At 36.3% G+C, this 27322-nt stretch overlaps 1 protein-coding gene across 1 annotated transcript in view; it reads right to left on the bottom strand.

The window, feature by feature from the left end:
* Positions 1-27322, bottom strand: part of si:dkeyp-14d3.1 (transmembrane protein 132C) — a 440140-nt gene that overhangs the window by 191000 nt on the left and 221818 nt on the right. Inside the window, exon 3 of the mRNA XM_067395195.1 lies at positions 5327-5470. Within this exon, the coding sequence (XP_067251296.1) occupies positions 5327-5470 (144 nt within the window). The remainder of the gene's footprint in view (positions 1-5326; positions 5471-27322) is intronic.

Below are 27322 nucleotides of genomic sequence, written 5' to 3'. Positions count from 1 at the left end.
TGTCTCTGCTGATAGCGTAATTTACTTGGACGTGCTGTGCTGTTTTAGCACCTGGTTCGCTAAAGAAAATTACACAAATGCGATCACAAAAACTGTGCAAAATGCAATTTGCACACTGTTATTCCCAATTTTGTGAGTCGGTCTGGAGTCTTAGGTTAATTTTCATCTTTATACATCAGGCTTTTATGGTAATTTACTAAATATAACATCGGTTACACTTTAGAGTCCAAATCTCACTATTAACTAACTACCAACTATGAATTTTGCCTCAATAAACTCATAATTACTGCATATTAATAGTTAGGTTGTTGTTAAGTTTAGGTATTGGGTAGGATTAGACATTAGACATTAATATGTGCTTTATAAGTACTAATAAACAGCCAATATCCTGGTACGCAACTAGTTAACAGTTAAGAGAATTGGACCCTAAACTAAAGTGCTATCATAACATCTAAAACACTAAAATACATTGTTCACTGCATTTTATATGCATTTTGTATGATATATTATATGTATATGCATTGTGGAAAAATACAACAGATTCAGCAAGATCCAAAGTGACAACAATATTTATAATGTTACAACGGACTCCTATTTCAAAATAAACACTTCAACTCTATTCAAAGAATCCTGAAAAGAATTGTATCACAGTTTCCACAAAAATATTAACAAACAAAAAAAACTGTAACTGTTTTCAACATTGATAGTAGAGCAAATCATCATTTTAGAATGATTTCTGAAGGATCATGTGACACTGAAGATTATTATGAAGAGTATTTCTGACCAAATAAAAACCTTGCTGTGTATAAGAGACTTCTTTCAAAACATTCAAATAAATATACAAATAAATAAGCAACCTCCAAACATTTGAATGGTAGTATATGTAATATATCAACAAAATTACAAAGCAAAAACATTGTTATTGTCGAAATCTTTAAGAATTTTAATGCCAGAGCAGGCTTAAAAATACAAATAATAATTAGCACTTAATATATCTTGATAAAATATTCAATTATTAATTTAATTTATCAATCAAATTATTTGATGATCATTTTGAATGTATACCTTACAACGAAGACTGAAGTATAAGATGTATATATGATTGTTTACAAAGTATTGATCATGTTAATAATGTTTTGAGCCATGCATCAAATATGATACATACAGCTTTATATGGCAAAAATGTCCAAAGTGACTGATTACTGCTGCCATGATCTAAAGAAAATCTCTTTTAAATGGGTTTGCGCTGAAAAGAAAATGATTTCATTTTAACAGGCACAGTACAGTATCATACTGATGCAGAAAGTGCCTGGTTAAACTGCATTGTGGGTGGTTAATGAATAAAACACAGGTGAAGCAACTGTTTAGTAAATTCACCCCTGGATATCTACAAAATGTGCTGGAATTTAAAAGAGAATATAATAGTAGAAAGAAAAAAAACAAGACGTAGATAGAGAGAAAAAGCTCAAGCAATGAGGGGAAATGAAAAAGGAGCCAGATGAAGGAGGGAAATGGATCATACACAGTAAGCTCAGTGGTGCTTCCTTTGTCTTTAAGAAGTGCCTGCGCCAGCTGGAAAGATTAGAGCTCTGGACGTCCCCAAAGACCTAGATTAAAGCTAACATGCTTTATTTAGTCCTAAACTCTTGGTCTTAGATCAATGCCAGACTGGATTAAACAGAAATTTGTCATGTGACATGACTAGGGACTCCCTATTACAAAGACAGCTGGGTAACTCGGTTAATATTCCATTCAATTCCACAATATCAGATTAAGAGAAAGCAAATTTCTTTTTGTCTTTGGGATTTTTACTTTCAGCTTTTTCTGGATTGATTAGACTTTGGCATCAAAGAATTGATTAAGCATGTTTAACAGCTACTTAAAATCTCGTGACATATGGAAAAACATGAAAAAAAAAAGTTAATTTGTTTTACGGATACTATAGTTTGTACAGCAACACTTTTCTAATTTGATAATCTTATATTAAGGAAATCTTTTTGTTATAATTTACTCACCCTCATGTTGTTCCAAACCAGTATGACTTTCTTTTTTTTTTTTCTGTGGAACACAAAACTAGAATTTGCAGAGAATATATTGGCTGCTATTTTCCATATAAAAAGTGAATGATGACTGGGGCTGTCAAGCTCCAAAATGATGTCCACATGACATGTACACTATATTTAAAGTTTATATGTAAACGAGCTGCCAGCATATTCTTTACATGGAAGAAAGAAAGTCACACATTTGGATTAAAATGGTGCAAATAAATTACATGTTTTTAAGATTACCATAATCAGGTGTGATTCACAATACCACATTTTTATATGGTGAAACATAAATTACTGGATGGCATATTTTAATAATTAAGATGTCTTAACCTTTTTTCAGTGCATGGACTGAGTTTGTTATGTCTCTATTTAAGTTCCAGTAAAAGCAGTAGCAAAACATTTTAAAGAATGTAATCATACTATGTCCTCCTTTTTATTCTTTGGTATTGAGCATATAAAAATTCCACTATGAGGAGGTAACGTTGACTTAATTAGAAAAAGAAGGGAGGCTTTTTTTTTTTTTTATTTAAAAAGTCTGTTTCCTTAATGAGGAATTAATGAGGAATTGGTCTTTATACTTTGTTATAAAAGGTGTGTATTGTACGTTTCCTTATTAAATTTTTTTTAAGGGTATATACTGTATATGCTCACTAAAACTATTTATGTGATTGTTGTTATCTACATATACTAAAAATATATAAAACAAATATTTTTTTTCTTCATTTACTATACGTTTTGTGACTGGTGGATGATATATATGTAATTTTATGTATATGTAATAGGGGTATATATTATATATGTTCAACAAAACTATATATGCGATTGGTGTTGTTTGCATATATTAAAAATAATTCCTTTTTAAGTAGTGTTCAATGCAAGGAAACCATTTGTTGATGCATGATTATTTATTATAAGTTTTGTGGTTGGTGGATGTTATTATATGCATTTTTTTTCATTGGTTCATTGTAAGTTTGAATTTTGTCTCTGTTTGCACTTAAAGGAACCTCTACACACACCTGTAACCTTTTAGCCCTGACGAAGGCCTGTGTGCTGAAACGCGTTGGCAAAATAAAGTTTTGATCTTTTAGCTCTATTTTTTGTTCCTCCACGCCACAAGTGTTGCTGGTTTTGTTCAAAACTAGCTTTCAATTTAAGTTCAGCCATTTACTTTAATTCAACCTCTGAATAGCTTACAGAGAAGTGTGAGAGGACAAAACAACTTTTCATGACACAAGTTTCAAATCAGAATTGATCTTTTGACATGTGCACACTGCATGAATATACTTCCCACTTATTTCCTGCTGTTGCCACAAATTAACCATCTTCCTATACCTTCACTTTTTTTCTTTGTTTTGAAAAGCAGACGAAACGCCCCATAAATGCTCCTTCCCTCGCCCAAAACAAGGCCTCTGTGGATGAGGGCCCAAAGCAGGACGCCTCTGTCCAGCAGCACTTCACAGACGATGAGAGGAAGGACAATTTAAGACTGACACAACAGTCATTTATGACACTATATTGAACAGCAACAACAGCTCGTTCCGTGCATCAAAAGAAAAAAAGAAAATCTTACTGACCCAAACTTTAGAGCATGCATACATACATGCATATCGTATATTCATTTCTGATACATACAAGGTGCATACTGCAATGCAAAAGTCCTGTTTACTAGGGCATGTTATTTCTGCACTGCCAAGCTGAGCTTCATGATAATGCTGAGCTTAATCTAAAGTTTATAGACTTCCACCAAACTGCATTTAATGCGGAAAATTACACCTGTCAGTACAGAGCCCAGTTCATTAACACTATTTCCAGATCTGTGGAGAAATGCGATTAAGAGCATGATGACACACAAAGACTGCAAATCCACACTTAATTACGACCAGTGTGTTTTTTTCTTCCGCATCAATCAACATGGTTTCCTATTTTCCAGATTAATTTAAGCATGCAAATAAGATCTGTAAATGGATGAATCAAATTTTGGACGAAGACCCCCTTGGATTACTGATTCAATATTCTAATAGGAAGGAAAAAGGGGCAAGATTAATATACACAGGCAGGCGTAGCATACAAGCTGAAAAGCCATTATTTAAGTTTAGTTTAAAAAGCAAATGATACCAAAAAAAAAAAAAAAAAAAAAAAGAGTATTATTTTTTTATGTTACAGTACCCTTTCCTTTTCCTGTTGGAGAAACCTATATGAAAACAGTCATTATTTTTTCATTTCCGCTTGGTCACACTAACAGAATGTAAATGAAGCACTTCGGCTTTAATTATCCACTGGATATATTTCTGTTCAGCTTTTAACTACTTCAAAGTAAAGTATGTTCCAAAGCACACTCTTAAATCCATCACATGGAATTAAAATCCTTCCTTTAATATTTCTGTTGATGTCCAGTTATCCTAATCCCAATATTACTATTTGATGAGTTGAGGAAAATCTTTATTTAAACACATTAAACATGTACAGTGACCGTAAAAAAAGTATTTGGACACTTTTGAAAACTTAAATCAAAGATGTAAAACATCAAACATGCAAAACATTAAACCAAAAGGCATCTGTAAACAAATGCTCAGAACTAACTTCACTTTTAATGAAGTCCCAGGTCATTTTGGAAGATGTGTGAAGTCCATTAAAAATAAAGGCCATTATTGTCTCTGTAATGAAAGATCATCTGTATTTCTCCAATTTTTACTTCCCAGTAGTTGATTTTTATTATTTTATTCATTATTATTATTGTTTAACCCTTGTCCCAGAGCCAGACTTTCAATCTTAAAATATGAAAATTCATTATAAAAATATGAATTATTAACTATGATGATCAAACAAACTGTGAAATAAACGTAAACCATTTCAATATTTATTGCGTACAAATTATTTGTATAAATTTTTAACAAACTGTGGCTGCCCTTTGATTTTGGTCTAATATTTGTTTTTTTCTCCAAAAGTTAGCAATTGTTTAATAGTAAATAAACGAGTGAGAGTGTGAAAAGTGTGTTTCAAGACTTTTTTTTTTCCATAGGTTCAAACGTTGCCTTACTTGAAGAAAGACCCTCTTACATTTTAAACACAAGTGTCCTAATACATTTTTAGAGAGGCTGTTTATGACCGCATAACATCATAAAGGTCCTGCTGTGTCTAAAGTGAAATAATTTTTTATTTATTTTTTTCTTAATGCCATTGAGCATACAAACCAACAACACTTTACAAAGCACTCATAGAGAATACATTAAGTAAATTACCAGAGCAGCCTGAGGTTGAGCTAGCTTATGGTAACTGACCTTTGTCCATAGCTGGACTCCTTGCGGCGACAATGCAGGGTCACAACCCTGTGACCTTCTGTTCTGACATCTTGACTAACCATCCAGAGCGTGGGGTTACTGGGTCGGGCACCAAGGAACGCCACTCCATCTTTTAACTTCACCCTGCAGTGTTGAGAAAGACAGAAAGAGAGACAAACATCAATCAATGCAAATGTAAATATATCACAGAAGGCCATATTATTTAGAAAGTTGTATGTATCTTTAAGCAGTTTTGACATTACAGATTGGTTGATTCAGGCATAATCTTGATGTAAATAAGGGCCAAAGCAAAAAACAAAACAACAACGACAAATAAATAAATAAATAAATAAATAAAAATAGCTTTAATAAAACAAACAAACAAAAAACATGTACAACCAATACAGGCAATTTAGCATAGGAAATTTATTTTAAAGCTTTTTAACAGTTATCAAGGTTGAGCCAAAAATCTAGGACTAGCTTTGCCTGGCAAGTCCAGAATGATATATTTTCTACAAGTGTAGTGTGGCGCAAGTCTCTTCAATATCAACAAAGATTGCGCACGCGAGACCCGAGAGTTTGTTCTATTCAGCCGTGAATTCAGTTTAAATGACCAAAAACACATTAATTATTTACTTTTCGCTGTTGCCTCTCTTGTCGCTTTGCTAACGTCATATCCGCCCTTCTCTGATTGGTTTACTCCACTTCCTGTTTGCTCGGATTTGCTCCGCCCTAGAAAACGAATTGATTCAATGGCGACCAGACTCATCCGCTCGTACAGCAGTGAGGCTGGATTTTCCTGGCAAGGACTAGCTTTCCAAAGTTGGTTTTAGAAACAATCGCCAATATTTAACAAACGATTTGATGGACAGCGGCGGTCCTAGAGGCAAAGTTGCTCAGAATAAGGAGTTCTACCATGTGGTATGAATATCATGAGTGTGCGCGAAAAATCGTCGCATCAATTTCTCACAGACCTCTAGGGCCGTGAGTCAAACAGGCCCACCGAGATTTGTTCTGATCGGCCTCTGTTAATGTTATCTGAAAGCTGCTCAAAAAGACATGTTTTTCAAGATGTAACAATGTCCTCATAGACAGACAATTTTCAAGTCCATCAGAATAACAGTGAAGTAGTTCTGTCATGACAACTCTCGGAGTGTTTGGTATGGTAATGGATATGACAAAGTAGATAAGTTTGGTCTTGGCGGAATAGATCTGCTACGCTGCTGCTGCTGCTGCAGAGCAAGTACGGGACTTGCTATTGCCAATACATACACGACACGCTGCTGTGAGCAAGACATGCTGATGCTATAAAATATAGCGTACATGAATTACCCGTAGCAGATCTATACAGGTGGAGCTGGAGGGTTTCTGAAGCATGCTGCGCTGCTAAGCAAATGCTAACTCATGTATTTAAAGATTAAGCACGCAGTTCATTGGCTACTAATACAGCAGGAACCAATCATCTGTGACCTATAGATAATGATGTGGTTATTAGCAGGTTGAGTTAAGGACTTATTAGCCTGCCCATTAGAGTTTCATGCCAGAACTTTGTATTTATAGCCTTTTTCATGTTTTTTTTCCTAGTATAGCGACACCAAGTGGCCAGTTGCTGTGTCCTTTTTCACACGACCACAGAATGAGCTCTTCTTACATAGGTGTGGTGAGTTTGGTGAAAATCTCATTCCGTTCACAAGTTATAGCCATTTTAGTAAAATGGCTCCACCCACTTCCAACTTTTTGGCGGCCTTTAGGGATCATGAATTGGAATTTCAACTTCTTTTTTTTTTTTTTTTAATAACTATCAGTTACAATCAGACTCTAGAAAATCTCGCTGCACTGTTTTGGCTCCGATCGGGTCAAAAACCTAGGACTAGTTTACAAGAGTAGTTTTTTCAAATAAAATCCAAAATACCCGAAAATTTTGCCAAAACGGTAAGCGAAACCGAGGCATGTCCATCTTGTCCAGCTTGAGTCAAGGATTCCAACGATATAAGACAATTGAGACACTAGGCCTAACAGTTCAGGAGTTATTAGCCATTTCGTAATTTTGACCGCTGTAGCACCCCAGTCAGGCCGATCGGGGCGAGCCTTGGTGACGTTGTAGTACTAAGTACTACCAGCCCTCTACGACTTGCAGTTTTGTCTGCCTTTCAGCGCTATGCGCATGAATCCCTAAAATAATAATTTAAAACATCTATGCAGTTATTACCCAACACTTTCCACTGCCATAGGAATTCATTCATGGCAGCAGATTAACACAATAACGCAGTACTCATATGGATCATTCTCCACAGGACCTATCGCTCTCTGTCATCAATCCCAGCATTACACTAAATGAGAGATTTATATAGAGCTGAATGAGTCCTGCAACTGTTGAAGTGCTTTAGTCTCTCTGTGTCTCTCCTCTATGGCTTACACTTGACCTACTGGAGAACAATCCACATTTGTATAGAGCATTTAACCACACACCTGATTAAAACTATTATAAGCTTTCATTTTTGTCAGCTCAAGAGCTCTCATAGTTAAGTAGCGCCTGTAGCAGGTTTTCTACCTAATACTTGAGTTGTGGATAATCTACTCAGATCTATACATGGCTAATATAAAAAAAGTGGAAAAATGGGCTGCTTTAAGCACTTGAAATACATTACTTCAATGAGAGATTTTCAAGTCTGAAGATTCAGTTTTCACATCATATAGTAAAACGATTTCCAAATGCTTTATACCTTAAACAAACTGTCTACATAAAATCCACATATCTAAGTTCTAAACGGCATTTTACATAGGTCACGACAGATAAATGACTTGTGATTTTGCAAGATTTCGTGTACAGCAGTTTTTAATGATGCCTGCGAATGTTTGCGCTCAATGCTAGCAAGCAAAAACTTGAAGCGTCTCTGAATGAGATGAGTAATAAAAGTAAATGGTTTTTATTTAGCCAAGATTTGATGCTCAAGAATGATTTCTTATTATTATTGATGTTGAAAACAGATGTTGAAAACAGTGCCGCTTAAGAGTTTTGTGGAAACTGTATTTTTTTAAGGATTTTTTGATGAATAGAACAGCATGTATTTGAAATAGAAATATTTAGCAACATTATAAATGATTTTTGTTGTTTTGTTTTTTGTGAGCCACTTCTTTTCCCAGTGAAGCTGAACATTCACAATGGGAACTCGTGGTTATCATGTACCGTAACAGCTTTAAGAGACTCTATAGGGACTATTAGGATCCTATAATCCAATACTGCGCATGTACACACACACACACATAAAAAAAAAAAACATACAAAGGAATAATAGTCTAACTGAAAGAGCTACTGGAGAGAAAGGAGTAGAATTTAGGCCAATTCAACCAGACACACTAGCGTGTCATCGGTAATGAAAAAGCGGAGTGGATGTGAGCTTGAATAGATTCCATTCTCCCCGCATTCTGAACCACTCAAGGCCAGCAGAGGTAGAGAGTAAGAGAGGTACAGGCCCACCACAAGCCGGTAATAGGATGACAAATGGCCGGCAAACAGCCAATCAAAAGGCTCAGTCGGGGGTTGGACCACATTAGCATGTGACAGGGGGCCATAATTGACCCAGGGGAAATAACAGATGGAGAGGGACCCGAAATGAGAGAGGTCTAGCTTGGCCACACATCCCTCATTACTAGCCTCCTCTGATCCTTGTAGACCGGCCCTACGATTCATAATTGGTTTCACCATTGGATGTCAATGCGTGTTTGTTCAAGCACACAGTGCTTCATTAAATTTGTTAGAGCTGGTCTCTGAACAGATGTGGTCAGACGGAGAATAACGAGCTGAGTGATGGCAGAGCAGGTATGAGAACTGGAAATATCAACAAATATCTTCCTATAGTTTGCTTGTCTTTACTCTCCAGTCTCGAAGGACTAGGGCAAAGGACAACTGCCCCTAAAAGTGCATGGTGAAACATGGTGAAAGTTTAAAGGGTGGCAGATTGTGGTGTCACAGTACATCAACTCATTACAAGAGTAATGTATTCTCCTCAGAAGCATAATTCCCCTGTGGCTGAACCTAAGTGTGCAGCTGATGCTCTTTGCAAACTCTATGACTCTGCAGCTCACATATTATTTCAGTACAACAAAAGACAGAAACAGACAAAGTCACTCAATAAAATAACTTACTTTTCCATGGCCTGAAAATGCTAAATGTATGCAGACTGTAAAGGACTATTTTCATACTTCATTGCATACAAGTCACACCTGGTCAAAACTACATTGTTGAGAAAAAAAAAAAAAACACAGATAAGCCACATTTTATTATTACATGTCATATTTTATTAATTATGTGAAATACTGGTAAACACTATAAACATTTTAATATTTGAGTTTCCCTCACTCCACAAAAATCCTTCACAGAACAAGTATAAAAATATAAAGCATATAATAAACAAATTATTGTGACATGCATTATAAATATCTAATTTTGTCAATCACATCATTATCGCATGGCACAAGCTGAGTGGCCTCTGCTGATCTTGCAGCCAATGAGATTGCTTGCTCAATATTTAAATTAGGGCTGCACGATTTATCACATGCAATTTGGCAAAGGCTGTGATTATTTCATGCGTAGCTTGTCAGAGTTGTACGGCTCTGTGATCAGTAGTAAATGTGTCTCCATCTGAAAGCCAGAGGGCGCTCTCGGGCAGAAACTGCAAATATGCCTTGTTGCCGAAGTAGAACACTCATCATTCCATTAAATCCTATACAATCGCTGTAGCTGAATAAACAGAAGATTGAAACGTTGAAATATGCATGTGTTTTTATGCCGCAGCAGCATATCTTACATGCTCACAGCAGTGTGTCTGTGTATCTATTAGCAGTAGCAAGTCCATACTTGCTCTGCAGCAACAGCAGCAATAATCAACAGCAGCAGCAGTGTAGACGATCTAGTTCACCTGGACCAAATACATTAACAATGCCATATCAATTACCATGCTAAAACTATTTTGTGAGTTGTCATGATTGAAATAATATTATTATTATGGAGACACCAAGCTTAAATTTAAAATGAACCATGTGGGAATAGCGTTATACCAAGCGTGCACAGTCCTGAAAAGTGAAGCCAAAACATCTAGATCACCCCCAGGTGACTGGAAGCAGCTATAGGTCATAAACGCTCTCCATGAAATGCAATGGAATGTAAGACAAACTAAACAATCAATTTACACTTAAACAATTTTTTCCAAAGATGGTTTCTGTCATTTTAGGCAGTTTTTATCATGCAGGTGTTACTTCAAGTGTTCATTCTTTAAATAAGTTTGGTTATTTGGTTATTGGCAATATTGGCACACTAGTGGCTTCAGTTACTATCTATCTACATCCATCTATCTATCTATCTATCTATCTATCTATCTATCTATCTATCTATCTATCTATCTATCTATCTATCTATCTATCTATCTATCTATCTATCTATCTATCTATCTATCTATCTATCTATCTATCTATCTTTTTTTTTAAAGTGTATGCGCTATACAAATAAGCTTGATGTTTCGTACCTTACCTAACAAGCAAAACCTGTGTTCAAGTTGAATGTGAGGGGAACCCACTAGATAAAATATTTCCGTAACAATGTTTAATTGTATATTTTTAATTGTATAAATATTTTTGTACCAATGTTTAATTCATCAACACATGATATGCATTGACTGATATTTATAGCCATTTACCAAATTCAAAAAGCATAAAAGTCAAAATATATCTGATCTACAGCACTGCTCTACTTTACTACATTAAAGAAACACGCCTCTATTTTTGAAAATAGGCTCATTTTCCAACTCCCCTAGAGTTAAACAGTTGAGTTTTACCGTTTTCGAATACATTCAGCCGATCTCCGGGTCTGGCGGTAGCACTTTTAGCTGCAGCTTAGCATAGTTCATTGAATTTGATTAGAGTGTTAGCATCTTGCTCAAAAATGACCAAAGAGTTTAGATATTTTTCCTATTTAAACTTGACTCTTTTGTAGTTACATCGTGTATGCCAGAATGAGAGTATAGTTACCAGCCATATAGGCCTAGAAAATCGCAACTTTTCATTTTCCGTCGGTCTTCGTACACAATGAAACTACAGAAGAGTCAAGTTTAAATAGGAAAAATATCGGAATTCTTTGGTCATTTTTGATGCTAACAGTCCAATCAGATTCAATGAACTATGCTAAGCTGCAGCTAAAAGTGCTACCACCAGACCTGGAAATCAGCTGAATGGATTCGAAAACGGTAAAACTCTTAACTCTAGGGGAGTTGGAAAATGAGTCTATTTTCAAAAATAGCGGTGTGTTCCTTTAAAGGATACGAATATAGGTTTTAAAAGTAAACGAAAGATAGAAAATAAGACGTGAGTGAGAATGGGAACAGAAACGAGATTCCATGTGTAGTCCAATGGAATATTGTTAAAATCGTGGAAAATCAGGTAAGCAGCTTGCAACGGAATATAAAGCAGACATACTATATGACTTCCAAATTTATGGGCTCTTGTTTCCAAATTCATGAAGTAACATTTGGTTGCCAAATACTATTTTTTTTGTAAACATGGCTTTGTACTTCACTTGTGTCCCAATATCCACATAAAAAACTTCACACGCGTTAGGGAAGTTGTCACACTGTCCGCCACAACCTTACTGTACAGCAGACAGCTTAAATTAACCAACGTAACTTCTTTTTTTTTTCATTGACTGCATTTTATTTCGGCAATGAATATACTGGGGTGGCTGCTTTGTGTGTTTGTGCATATTTGTGCATACCTGATGTTAACTGCATTATATAAGTCACTTTGAACTAAAAGTGGCAGTACATTCCAGATGAAAACAAAAAAGTGACTTATATTCTGGAAAGTTTGGTACTTATGTTATAAAGTCAAGGTAAACATTACATAGGTAAGGCTATTAAATAGCAGTCCAAAACTAGTTTTTGTTAATACAATAATTTTACTAAGTTGGTTTGAGCCACAACAGTCATCAAAAATGTAGAAAACAACACAAAGTGAAAAAAAGTGGTAATTTGGGTTAAGGTTACAGAAACAACAATTACCATGGTAAATACAATATGAACGGTAAATAAAACATATGGACACTAATCCTGATGAACAGACTGAACATCATACCTGCAAGCAAATCCTTCCCTGCTAACACATGATGTACCAGTTACATAATTTATTGGTTCTTTTTGGTCATTTCATGACTTACTAATTGAAAGCACAAGTACAATGTTGCATGCTTGTAATATCGTTGACTCTTAGTGAAGTGATATACAATTGAAGAGTGTGCACTACAAGCGCAGTATAATGTCTGACAGGACATATTTGTTTTTCTGAGGTGAGAAAGTAATGACACTGAAATGACATCTAGCCTGACAACATCTCATCTGACTGCATATAGTACTATATCAATTGTTCTGATTGTTCTGACCCACTCTTACAACCCACTTTTGGGTTTCAACCCACAGGTTGAGAAACACTCACTAATATAGAGAATAACTCCCTTTGGAGTGGACTTTGTGCTTTGTAACTTTGCAGACCTTTTCCATGCTCAAACAGAAACAAAGTTAAAAAAGAAAGTTGAAAATGTAAAAAATAAAAAAGCATATTAGGTCCTTTTCAGAACTTCCTTTACAGATATAAAATTCATGTTATGTGGTATTTTCACTTATTCAGGCTTTTCTATCTTTGATTATGCACAAGCTGTTCAATTCAGAAAGAATGATTTGTGTCCTTTTCATATGGAAAGTGTAAAGAAAATGTTCAATAGCCCATCAGAGCTGACACACGCAGAGTGAAATGGTCATTCAAAGAGAGTGAATCACTGCTGTAAAAGTATGCTGTTGAAACATCTGATCTGAGAGATGTTTGTGTTTCTCAGTGTGAACTACACTCAATGGAAAGCTAAGGCACCCCTCCTCACAAAGCTTTCTTTTACAGAATTATTAATGTTTCACCTATTTGTGCTACCCTCTCTCTCACTGGTGGATTCCTCCATACATAATGATGAGATAAGTGAGATGGGAAGTTGCTCCCCAGGTAGCAGTATGAGAAAATAAAAACAACAGCATAAAATTCAATAAGTCTTGTGTCTGAGTGCTCCTGGGAGTCCCTCTTTGGCGGCCCCCTGCCTGACTCACGCTACACACATGCAAACGCTTCTCTTGTCTGTGACCAATTTGGTTGCAAAACACACATATACAGTCAGTGCAGATTGTAAAAGGCCACATTGCTTTGTGCGTCAGGTCAAATGATACTCTTCCGCAAATCGACGTGTGCATTCTGTGTACTGTCTTCCGCCAGAAGCTAATTATTTGAATTCATAAAGTTTTAAATATGAATATTTTTTATTACAAAAACTTAGGGCTGGGCGATATATCGCATGCGATTGTCACGCGCATTTCGTCAGTAAAGCTGATTACCGCAGAATCGCCATCACCTGCTTTCAAATGGAACAGCATTTAATAGACAGAACCGTAGATCACTAGCCTGGGTGCCAGCCCGAACCCGTCCACAACATTTTTTGGACGGGAAGTTCGGTCTGGACTCGATCCATTGTGGAGTAGTTATGCTCAGCTCCCAGAAGGCAGAGCCAATCAAATTGCCAGGGCAGGCTTTAATCGATGATGGACAGGCTATCTGCGGTTACGTAACCACCCACGTCATGAATTGGTTTTCACCAACGATGACTGCAGCTGGAGAAGTAAGATGTTTAGATTCCGCTATCACGTCTGTAATAAAAGAAATCAGCGCATTAATTTTAAAAGACGAACAAAGAACCGCAATCAAGGCATTTGTCGATGGGAAAGATGTGTTTGCCGTCCTTCCAACGGGATTCGGCAAAAGTTTAAGTACAAGTTCAACATGCGTCACTTACTGCGTTGCTCTGATTGGTTGTAGGTCTATCCAATTGAGTGCAGAGGTTTTTTTTTTTTACTGGTTCGGTTAAGACACGCCCCATAATTCAAGTGCAATGGACCAGTATCAGACTCACATTCTGCCTAGAATATGAGTATGACAAAGTCATGCTAGTAGATCACTGACAAGCCACACAATATCGCGTTCATTATCGCAGATGAATCGCCTTCGATAATGAACGCGATATTGCGTAGCTTGTCAGTGAACTACGGCTCTGTCTATTAAATGCCGCTCCGTCTGAAAGCAGGTGATGACGATTTAGCGGTAATCAGGGAACCGGCTTTACTGACGAAATGCGCGTGACAATCACATGCGATATATCGCCCAGCCCTACAAAAACGCATCGCTTCGCTTAAGAAGGCATTTATTAACCCCCTGGAGTTGTATGGATTACTTTTTTTAATGGATGGATGCATAATGTTTTACTTTAAAACACGGCCACCCATTCACAAAAACCTTGGAAGACTAAGAATATTTTTAAATATATCTCAGATTGTGTTTGTCTGAAAGAAGATTTTTTATAAACCACCCATTTTCAATCCATTTTATAAACATTAAAAAAAATACTTTTGAAAAAGGCAGGGACATAACTTCAAAAAACAAAAACAAATGATGAGGTAGAGGAGGTGTACAATATAAGGTCCCAAAGTATGCATTTAACGGTCAAAGAAATCTCAAAGTTGCACAGGCCCACACTGACCTCACAAAACTACTTCAAGTTAATTCATCCAAATCATCTATGACAGTCAGCATTTGCAGCCCTTATAAATCTAGGAAAATCAGTGATGCGTCTCCCCAGACACATTACAACAACGAGGTCCCCCGCAGTCTCCCGTCAGACCAGACAGAGAGACACTCACTTGGCAGACGCTCTGTAACAGTGGTGACATCTGTGAAAGCCAACAGAAGGGCAACGAGGGGTGACTGAGGACGTTAAACGGGGGAAGATTCTGCTTTGTAGTTGTCAGTGTACTATCTATTGCAAAGTGCCTGTTGTTTTTCCATTTTGCTGAGGGCAGATGTTTTTGTGCATGTGCATGTGCATGTTCATCAGGGAATATAACTCCTTAGATTTGCTGGTGTACTTCTGAGGTGAAGTTGTGCGTGTGCGCATTTCTTCTGTCTGCTTCCAAGTTCCCAGGGCGTGACTCCACAGTCTGCTCTGTAAATCGACATCTTGTTAAGTCAATCTGTTTCGCTGTATCTTCTTTCTCTCCCTCACTCTCTCATTCCACTCTACAGCAGGACAGATTGTTGGCTAAACATACACATTTATCATTTACATCACTTGTTCATTTCACTACATATATCACTTCCCAATATGAAATCCACTCCATAATGTTGATGATTCCTTCATTTATGCTGTCTATGCCATAAATGTAGATCACTCATAAACACAGTGTGATCCCTGAAGTGCTGAGAATGATTTAAAAAAAAAAATCTTTGGGCATTTTAAGGGATGCTCACATCTGCAGCCCAAAAAGGTCCATAAACCTGAAGAAAATCTGTTATTTGATGTCAAAGCAGCAGACACTGGGAAATCTATTTCACGCCTCCAAAAAGAATAGGGTGCTGGTAAAACATCGATTATACTATAGTATAATGAAGTAATAGTGGCATACCGTATGTTACTGTAGACGCAGTGACTAAAAATAAGTGTGAAGACATGGAGCTGATCCATATAGGCAAGACAGAGAGGAACTTAATATTTCTGTGAGCAATTTCACCATCTATTTGGTTTTCTCAGCCCATATACAGGATATTATTATAAAAAAGATGGAAAGTGGAAAGTGATGATTCATGCATTGATATCACTTCATCTTGTTCATGCTATGATGTATTATGCACTGCTGCAATTTATACACAAACGCTTTCCCCGCTGAATGACAATATAAGCAGCAAAAAAACTGATTCTTAATCAGAGAGTGACATTATTTTTACCAGTAAAATAATATAATTTCTGATCAGATTTTCACTGTACACTGTAAAAACTGACCATGATTTTAACAGTAAAAGACTGTAAAAATGCTGCGGTGAAAAACTGTCAATTGGTTTACAGAACGTTTCCGTACTATATACAGTGAATAACTGTAATAGATCTAACGGTACATTTAAAATTCACAGTTTTTGGAAGTGAAAAATAACAATTCATTGTAAAATTTACAGTGAAAAAACGTAAATTGACATTCCCACAATTCCCTGTGTGACACTTCACATTTGATATATTTTCGTTGAAATAACTCTGTTTCTTCTTAGTTTTTTTCATTTTTTTCTAATCAGTTATGTACATTAGGGTTTTATGTCACATCTAATGTTGTTAAATTAATGTTTATTGCATTTTTAAAATTCCATGCATGTTACCATGATGGTGTTTAGTGTGTGTGTGAATGACACTGTGTGCACCTTCTATATATTAATGTTGTCCTTCTCCGCTTGTGGAAAATGTGCTTGTGATGAGCTTTGATTCATCATGTGACTCTTATCACCACTTTGTTTGGTGGCTGTCAGTGTAATATAAAGGTACAAAACAGATATTAGTACTTCACTAGGTTGGTAAATTAACATTATATCAGTTAATGAAATACATTATTTTACTGTAAATGTAACCAATTTTTTTTTTTTACGTTGCTACTGTATTTTTTACAGTGAAGTTCTGGCAGCCACAGCTGCTGGTTTTTTACTGTAAATTTTACTGGGATTTTTTTTACAGTGTAAAAAATCTGCTGCTTTCAATTTTTAAATACAATCAAATTGGATGTTTAAGTAATTTCTACATAAATTACATTAAACTGACTTTTAACAATGACTTAAATCTTGTATAACTTATTAAGTTGAAAACTGCTTAACTTATTTTAATGAGTTAAAGCAATGTAAAAACATATGTTGTCATAACTTATTGATCATTGACTTTTTTTTTTTTACAGAAACGCCTTTTAGTGGTCAAAAGTGCAGCAATAAAATCTGTGTGAACAGGCATTTGACATTTTTACAATTTCATTTTTCAGAGTGACATTTAGTGATGATCACAGTCACTGTCCTAGACACCATCATCATTGCAAATCAATGTATCAAAGTATAATTATAAACAGCAACAAACTGCACCTTTCAGATGAGAATACTGTGGATGTTTCGATTGACCACTATTATTTATATACTTATATACACTACGTTTCAGAAGTTTGGGGCCAGTAAGATCTGAGAAATGTTTGTTTCGGCAGCAAATCAACATTAGAATGATTTCTGAAGGATCATTTGACACTGAAGAGTGGAGTAATAATGCTGAAAATTGTGCTTTTCCATAACAGGAATAAAATATTTTAAAATGATATATATATTTAAAAAACAGTCATTTTAAATTGTAATAATATTTCACAATATTACTGTTTTTACTGCATTTTTGATAAATCAAAAAAATTGCAGCCTTGGTAAGCATAAAAGGCTCAACCCTAAACCTAATCCTCACAGAGACATTTTTGCATTTTTACATTTTCATTAAGCCTGTTAATTTAGTTGTATTCCTCTCTGGGAATGTTGGCTGGTTTCCACGTATGTAGTTGATTTCGGGTTTTAGTGTCCATGGGGAGACATTCTGGGCCTTCCAAACCCCCAACACACACACACACACACAAATTATTATTATTCTGCTTCATTCAATCACTGAGCAATATACCAATCCGCCTATAAAGAATGAATAATTCAGCAAGGTATCCCTCCTTGAAACTACCCATTTCACCAATGATTATCACAAAGGCCCCTGGAACCCCTGAAGTGTGGCACTTAGTCAATAATTCACTCCTTTCTACTGTATTTCATAAATATCTGTTGTATCATGTTTAAAATTGAAGCACAAGTGTCTGATTGGAGCTTGACTGTCTGGACCTGTTGTACTCCCAACAGAGGCACAGTGTGCTCCGGAAGAGCAATTCCTCCTGCTTTTTCACCTACAGTGGGAGAGATCTGTTTTTAATTTTTTTTTTTACATATAATGAAAGTAAAAGGAGTTGAATGTTGTTTTGTTCCCCTTGACTGTCATTATTAAAACATTCTTTAAAATCAGTGTAACAGAAGCGTAAATTGTAACTTTAAGACTGTGATCTTCAGCCTCCTTGTTAGAGGGCCCCACTCCCATGCTGGTGGATCCGGGTTCGAGTTCCACTTACAACAGGCAGTTCGAACAGGAGGGGTTACATCAGCACAAAATGGAAGTTGCAGTATTTTTCTTCCCCATTGTGATATACAGTGCTCAGCGTAAATGAGTACACTCCTTTGAAAAGTAACATTTTTAATAATATCTCAATGAACACAAAAACAGTTTACAAAATGTTGACAAGACTATGTTTTATATAACATCTTTTTAAATTATAATAATCTGTTTAAACTATAATAATATGAAAGTAAAGCTGATAATATAACTTAGAGAACAAAATTTTACTCAAATTAGGGTGATGCAAAAATTAGCATTAGCAATTAGCACCCCACTGAAAGTCTCTGGATCAAAGCTAAATTTTAGACTACAAATGTCTAATTTAACAAAAATTCCACCACAGGTGAGTCTAATTATTCATTACACAGGTGTCCTGTCCAGCAAACAGTTGACTATAAAAGGGTGTTAAAACCCCTTCCCATTTCATGCTGTCAGCAATGGCACCACATGGAAGAGAAATGTCACAAGACCTGAGAAAGAAAATTATTTCTTTACACCAGAAAGGTGAAGGCTACAAGAAGATCAGCAAAGCTTTACTTATCAGTCAGAACACTGTAGCAAAAGTGGTACAACAATTTAAAAAAGATGGAACTGCAACCATCTCACAGAGACGTCCAGGTCGTCCATGGAAGTTAACACCTCGACAGGAGCGTCTTCTGATGAGAAGGGCTGAAGAAAATCGGCATGCAAGTTCACTGCAGTTATCTAAAGAAGTAGAAAGCTGAGGTGATTATTTCCCATCACACAATACGGCGTACACTGCAGAGGAATGGCATGCATGGGTTCCGTTCACAAAATAAGCCTTTCCCAAAGCCCAGGCACAAAAAAGCCCGCCTAGAGTTTGCCAGGGCCCTTGCTGACAAAGATGAAGACTATTGGGACTCTATACTCTGGAGTGATGAGACCAAGATAAATGTTTTTGGAACCGATGGCTTCAAAACTGTATGGCGTTGCAAAGGTGAGGAATGCAAAGAAAAATGCACGGTGTCTACAGTGAAACATGGTGGTGGCAGTGTCCTTATGTGGGGCTGCATGAGTGCTGCTGGTGTCGGGAGCTGCATTTCATTGATGGCATCATGAATTCACAGATGTACTGCTCTATACTGAAAGAGAAGATGCTACCATCACTCCGTGCCCTTGGTCGTCGTGCACTTTTCCAACATGACAATGATCCTAAACACACATCTAAGGCCACTGTTGGATTTCTGAAGAAGAACAGGGTGAAAGTGATTCAGAGGCTCCTGATCTGAACCCAATCGAACACCTATGGGGAATTCTGAAGAGACAAGTTGAGCATCACTCTCCATCCAGCATCCAGTCTCTAAAAGAGGTCATTCTTGAAGAATGGAAAAAGATAGATGTTGCAAAATGTCGCCAACTTGTTCATTTCATGCCTAGAAGAATTGGTGCTGTCATTAAAAATCACGGAAGCCATAAGAAGTACTATATGTAGTAGTTTTTGTTGTGGGGTGTACTCATTTTTGCATTACCTTAATTTGAGTAAAACTGAAAAATGTGTAATTTAAGTCATATTACTAACCTTACTTTAATGTTATAAGTTAAACAGATATATTATATTAAACTTAGTCTTGTCAACATTTTGGATTTTTTTTTTCTTTTGTGTTCATTGAGATATTGTTTAAAATGTTCCTTTTCGAAAGGGGTGTACTCATTTACACTGAGCACTTTATAAGTGAAGCAGCTTCTTGAACAAGAAAAAAATGTAGGATGGGACTTGATTTTGTCCATGGGAATTGATGGTTGTGTTTTGCTATTTCTGTAATGTCATGTGAGTGACAGGTTGTCCCGCCCTCACCAGTAAAAACGTCATCAGAGAAGAGATATCACTGCAAGTGGGAGGGGAACATATTTTTATTACAGATTATGAGAGCTCATGAATTAAAAAATTATAATAATGTGCGGATACATAATAATAAATATACAATATTCCATAAAAAATTAAGAATGATTACATGGTGACTTTAAATATTGTATTTATAGTATAATTGACTTTTCAAATATCTACATTCTGTTATGATTCCCAATTTTCAGTATTGAGAACAAACTTCAGGGTCTGAAACCTTAATGTCTGAACTTACTGGTAATTCAAACATTTGATTTATAATGAGTGAGAAATATGCTGCTGCATGGAAGGGTTTGCCAATTAAATCCCCTTTTTTGTGTAAACAGTGAATGTTTGAGAGATCGTCATACAGAGAGCATTTAGATTTCATCTAAATTCATTTCATCTGCTCTCATAGTCTAGAGAAGGGTTCAGTGATTTCTACTGAAATGGGACCAGGTAATTGCATTTGACAGACAGGCAGTAAAAAGGTGAAAGCAGACGGTAGTTTTAGAGATCACGAAAGTGTCATAGTACACGGAATGAACATTCTGCACATATTTGAGGACACATTTATGTTGCTGAGTTTCCTGGGCTACCAAATGCAGAGAATGTTTGTATAAAAGCGCAAACAAGCCCTTTTGCCTTTCCAACTCAAATCGGCATGTTGAATGATGGACAAGCCTTTTTTTCTGATAGAATCTATACTGAACATTCAGGACAGAAAATCTTGCATTCAAAAAAAAAAAAAAAAGAAAAAGAAAAAAAGGGATTTTTCATTTCTTAGCTTGTGTTGCACCTATGCATAAATAGGCCTTATCAGGTCTACCACAACATTCCTGTCACCAAGCAAAAGTAAGTCTTAACCTGTGACAACAGATATATGAGCTTGTGAATATTGTTTTTATACCATATAAGAATTTTTGAATGTAATAAAAGTCATGATTGGTAGGACTGAAAAAAAATAATAATAATAATAAAAAAAAAAAATAAAAAAAAAATAAATAAAATAAAATAAAATAAAATAAAATAAAAAGCCACTCCTGGTTTATTTATCTGACTCAATTATGTAATGCATTTATATGTCAAAATAAGTGTGATTAATTCAATAAATTTATGGATGTGCACATTTTATTTAATTCAATAAATTATTTAAGATATAAATGTAATTAATTTTATTATCATTTTAATTGATTAATAACCTAAGTAATAAGCATTTAGGAATAATCTTGGTATTGGTCTCTGAGACTGCACCTACACTGCAAAAAATGCTGTTCTTACTTAGAGTTTTTGTCTTGTTTCTAGTCAAAATAATGTTCTTAAATCAAGAAGCCTTTTTCTTGACAAGTAAAAATTATTTTCTTGTTTTCAGGGAAATTAAGTAAGTTTTTCCTTAAAACAAGCAAAATAATCTGCCAATGGGGTAAAAAAAATAATCTTATTTCAGACCAAGAATAAGCTATATAATCTTGTTTTCAGTTTGGACTAAGATTATTTTTCTTACCCCATTGGCAGATTATTTTGCTTGTTTTAAGGAAAAAAGTACTTAATTTTGATTTATTTTTCCTGAATACAAGAAAATAATTTGTACTTGTCAAGAAAATGCTTCTTGATTTAAGAACTTTAAGATATTTTGACTAGAAACAAGACAAAAATTCTAAGTAAGAACAGCATTTTTTGCAGTGTAGCTCTTGAATAAGTGTTCTTTCTTTCTTTCTTTCTTTCTTTCTTTCTTTCTTTCTTTCTTTCTTTCTTTCTTTCTTTCTTTCTTTCTTTCTTTCTTTCTTTCTTTCTTTCTTTCTTTCTTTCTTAAGATACAATGGACCTTATTCATGAAACACAACCAAACCAAATTTCTCTGTAAAGCATACGTTAAAAAAAAAAAATTATATATATATATATATATATATATATATATATATATATATATATACATTGCTATTTAAATAAAAGTAAGTAAGTAATCCATAAGTAAGAATGGATTTCTGAATGATTTACACAGAATTTTAAAGCCCAATGACATTTGGTTGCTTTAACTGAGAACTTTTACTTTAAAACACTGAGATTTAGTCTAATATTTTTTTCTCGAAATTGCTCTCAATCTTCAATTTACATTTGAATTGATAATACAGTTAGCAGAAACCGCTCTCAACCCCCCGTAATCCAAAAGGCTAATCATTAGCAGGAAATTGATTCAGCAGCAGCTGTGGCTTCAGCAAATAAATATTGCCCCATAGATGGCAAGAGAGACGGCTTTTTCACGCTCAAGCGCTGAGAGCTCAGCGTTTTTTACTGGTTGCCTCGAGTTGAGGAATGTTTAACTTTGAGTAAAACGCTGCGCTCATCCCTGTCACTTTTTAGCCAGCCGTCCAATCAGAGTACAAATACAACACCAGCCAACTGTCACAACATTCTTGCTGTACAACAACATCAATAAGCAGAGAACGGAACAAAAATGGATGAGAAATTAATATTGTTGGTATCCGAACATACATAGCAAGTATTCCATGTTGTGCCGACATTTTACATTACCTGCAAAATCAGTTATAAGTAACAATGCAATGGATATTTCGTATTCAACTGAAAAAAAACGAAAAAAAAAAACGCTGTCCAGCTAAAGTGCTCTCAAGAGCTCACAGATAGGTGTTGTACGCAGAGCACCTGGCTAAAAACGCTTTGGTGGACATGGCCTAAGGCAGCCCATAGAACTGCTTGTGGGAAAGTTATGAAATTTGGCACACAGATAGAGGACAGTCTGAAGTGTCACCATTACAAATTTGCTGACTCTAACTCAATACCTGTAGCAGTAGCACCAGCAACTGTCCAAATCTGCACTTACATTTATACTAATAACTTTTGAACCACATGGGCAAGAAACAAAATTCTTTTTACCTCTGATTCCTTGCCTCAAGGCGATTGAATCCAGTATCATTTTAAATACCAATAACATTGACCAATTACCAATACAATAATCTCACTTAAATATTTGCTCACTCTGTGTATTTGTGTCTTTACAATAGGGTAACTTTGTTGCAATAGCTTACATGCAGCACAAGAAAGCTTGATTTAAACTGAATTAAATTTACAAAAAAGACAAATAAACAGTCAGTAATAAAATAAGAACAAAAACAAATTACCTCAATTCAGATGAGGTATATGAAATATGACAAAACTGAATTTTTATATGTCTTGTATCTTGAAGGGTTAGTTTCACCCAAAAATGAAAATTCTTAATTACTATTCTGATTGTTTGATAACTATTGACAATGTTTAATTTAAGAGCACGGAGAGATTACGATTGCACACTACACAAAGCACTCAGTTAGGTATTCAGCGAGATATGATTAATTAAATGCGCATTTGCAGCACATTGCACCTGACAAACAAGTTACACTAAGTGGAGCTGGCGACCGGTCCAAGATGGCGGCTCCACGGCTCGTCCGTGCCAATAGGCATAGCGTTCGATAGGGCGTCTACCTATATGATGTCTATGAGCGCGACTGTTTCTATCTGGTTGTTAAGTCTGACGTCACACGGCAGCGCTTCCGGGTCCTAACGCTCTATCTTATACCACAAGAAAACAACAAATGGTGCTAATATACATACACGATGTGGTGTTATACTACAAAAAATATATAATTTCAACCTTCAACCAGATGGCCAGACAATGATTCATCTTTTATAAATCATTAAAATATTAATATCTGTGACGCTGTGAGCACGGAGACTGTTGTGTAGACTGTAAGTATTTAAAATGTTTAACTTTTTTAAATGATTGATGTTCAATATGAATAAATAGCACTCATAAACGGCCGTCGATGGCATTCTCAAGTGAAACGAGTCGAGGCTTGGACCCGGAAACGGCGTTCTTTACGTCACAACTTAACCAAGCGGCAACCTCCCCCTTTCTCTCGTGAAGCCAATACGGAAGTAACTTAAAGGTACAATTTGTGATATTTTTTTCCGCTAGAGGTCGCTAGAAGCCTATCCAAACCAAAGCGTAGTTTGATGACGCCAAGTTTTAGAGCGGAAACTTGGGACATGTGGTCTCCATCTCAATGGACGGTGCAAAAGAATAGGTATTGGAGTCTGGAAGAACTCATGTTCGTGAATGCGATTATTAACGTTACTGTAGTATGAAGCAGAGTAGGACCGAGTGTTGCAGGAGCTGAACGAGGAGCTGGAGCGATTGATCAACACACACCTCACGAGCAGCGGGACTTTTATTATGACACAGCCGCCGGCGCCGCTTCCGCTTTTCCGGTCATGAGTTTACGGGAGCTGTCCTTGACGACAGAACCAGCGGCAGATGGTAAACAGTAATTATGTTCCATAAATAAGTAACACAATCCACCATAAAACGTGCAAGAAGTAAATAAGGAACTGCTTGAAGCAAGCTAGTGGTTTGCTGGACGCTCGACACTACTTCCGCATTTGTCCACGGCACTGTTGTCATGTGGTTTCTACGCCAGTAAAGGCGGTAACAAAGGTAACTGACGTCATTGACAGGTGACTGCACTGCCCCCTGTCACTGTTTAGAATGGGAATTTTCTCATGATTTACAAGTAGTTGAAAACATTAGAGATATTGTTAGTAATCAGCTGGACAAAATATGTAACACTAGCCTAGTGGTTTTTGGATATTTTACTGCAAAAATTTTACATATTGTACCTTTAAACTGCGATTCATCGACTGGCCGCTAGGGACAGGCTCCAAAAGAGAGCAGAATCTCATAGAGTCCCATTTTAAATTGGCCAAGTTTATAGCAGAAAAAAACATGTTTACAAGTTGGTTCAAATCGTGGTTTTGGTCTATACTGCTATTTTTGCCCTTCATGACAACTCTGAGGGGGGTGAATTTTTTTATAACTTATTCGTTTAAATTATATTAAGCCATAAAGTTCTGCATAATTAAGGGCGTGGTCACTTGAGTGACAGGTAGATTGCGCTGCTGTCTGTGAGCCGTCATGTTACCTCAGCTGCTGCTGAATTTGGCATCTCAGCCGTATTTGTGCTGGATTATTTTATACAATTATAAAATATGGCTTGCTGCATAATATTTGAGACTGATGTGTGTCTGTGTAGATGTGCATGCATGGGGAAGAGACACAGAACACACGTTGTTGGATCGTGGCATTGGCTGAAAGTTTTGATTGCGAGATTTACTACAATGACAATACCAGGAGGATATACAACTCTGACAGCACTGCTTGGATATGATAACTAAAACTGCTGCACTATTTTGATAAAAATATACTTTGGACACAGGCTCATTTGTTTGTTAGATACGATCGCTGCTCAGATTGCATCCTTTCTTGAAGAACGATGACAGAGAGCAGATCATTCAGAAGAAATGTGAAATGTTTTTTTTTTTTTTTTTTTTTTTTTGCAATGGACATTTATATATATATAGTGCCACAGATTGGATTCATCTCGCGATCGTGTTGAAGTCCCATTTAATGTTCCATGTTGTTATTTGCACACCCAACACAAATTACTGGTGTTGGAGCATCTATATCTTAAAAAAACACCATAAATTGACAGTAAACCTTTAGAACTTTCTGATGTTAAAACTTATCTTTATTAATAATTTAGATAGTATCTAGATAGATAGCTCCTTTGCTTGCTAACGTGGTCACGTCGAGCTAGGCGGGCGTGGTTTCAGCAACCAATCACATCAGCTCAAACCATCTCCCCGCCTCTTTGCACATTTTCAGTTATCCGGGAGTGACGTGCGGTGACGCGCAGCTAAGATGGCCGCGGCCTCATTTTCGCTTCAAAACTGCTGTTCAGAACTCTATGGGTGACGTCACGGACGCTACGTCCATATTTTTTTTACAGTCTATGGACCTAACAAGCGGATAGACCTTATGTAGCCCAGCCCCTTTTCCCTGCGCTCATTGTCTTTTGACTTCCGGCTTGTATTTCCACAGTGATCTTGTATTTATGAATGAAATGCTCATTTTAAAATCTTCATGGTCTACTGACATTTGTTAAGACATCTGCTTTAAACATAACAATGCTCATTATTTCCATAGAAATATACAGGGCTACCGCAAAACCGGAAGTTCAAAGACAATGTTCTAAAGATGGCGGCACGCTTGTTTCTCTGGAAAATAAGGTCTATAGAAACCGGTGCTTCTAACGGCCGCTATAGTGACGCGATGACTTCACCAGTCGGCGATTGGCTCTTATTTAGAAGGCGGGACTTATTCCGTCATGTTGCGTGTTTCACTTTGGCCACGTACACACTGTAAGTTTCAGGAGTGAATCCCCTAAATATCGTTACATGTGTTTACGACATCGAAAATGCGACGATTGACAGCTTGGAAACCATATGACGCTCTGGTGTCTCTCATGTGTGGTATCCATTATTGTTACCAAAGTAATATTAAAGTGACAAAACACTCGCTATTTTCAGCAATTTAACTTAACACACTAACACAGTTGACGGAGGCGCAGTGTTTTGTTTATGCTTGTAGGCCTACATGGCTGTTTCACACAGAGCGCGCTCTTTCTGTGTTGCCATGATCACTCATTATAAGCGTTTTCCGGCTTGTTGTTTAAGCTCGTATCATAAAGCGAACGGTTTTATGGAGCTATAAAGTGAGCAGACATGAATCGCAATATTTTGGTCTTATTTTCATCAAAGCATTTGGATTTATTTTGGTTTATGGTTTTATTCGTGTTCGCTGATTTTTCTAGCAAGATCTGGCAATGAGTAAATGAGTCAAGGCTCGCGTTTTCCCAGTGATTCGCCGCGCATACAAGAGAGACATGTACACTGGTGCACGTTAACGTCATTAACAACTAATTGTTCAGTTCGGTTCCATACACGCTGCATAAAATTTCTGTAAATGCAGTTGTCACTCCTGTATTTTATTGAACTGTGTGTGTACAGAACACGATTAAGCACTAAAAGGTGAACTGACAACCGAATTTAGTTGCAGTGTGTTCGTGGCCTTTCTCCCAGTCAAAACAATACGAGTGACACGTCTTGTGTATTCTATAGTCTTTGGTTATTTTGTTTTGTTTTT

Source organism: Chanodichthys erythropterus, chromosome 9 (assembly GCF_024489055.1).
Source record: "Chanodichthys erythropterus isolate Z2021 chromosome 9, ASM2448905v1, whole genome shotgun sequence".
In the NCBI taxonomy this organism is placed as follows: Eukaryota; Metazoa; Chordata; class Actinopteri; order Cypriniformes; family Xenocyprididae; genus Chanodichthys; species Chanodichthys erythropterus.
Note: the sequence above shows the minus strand (reverse complement) of the source record. Positions and strands in the feature narration are given on the sequence as shown.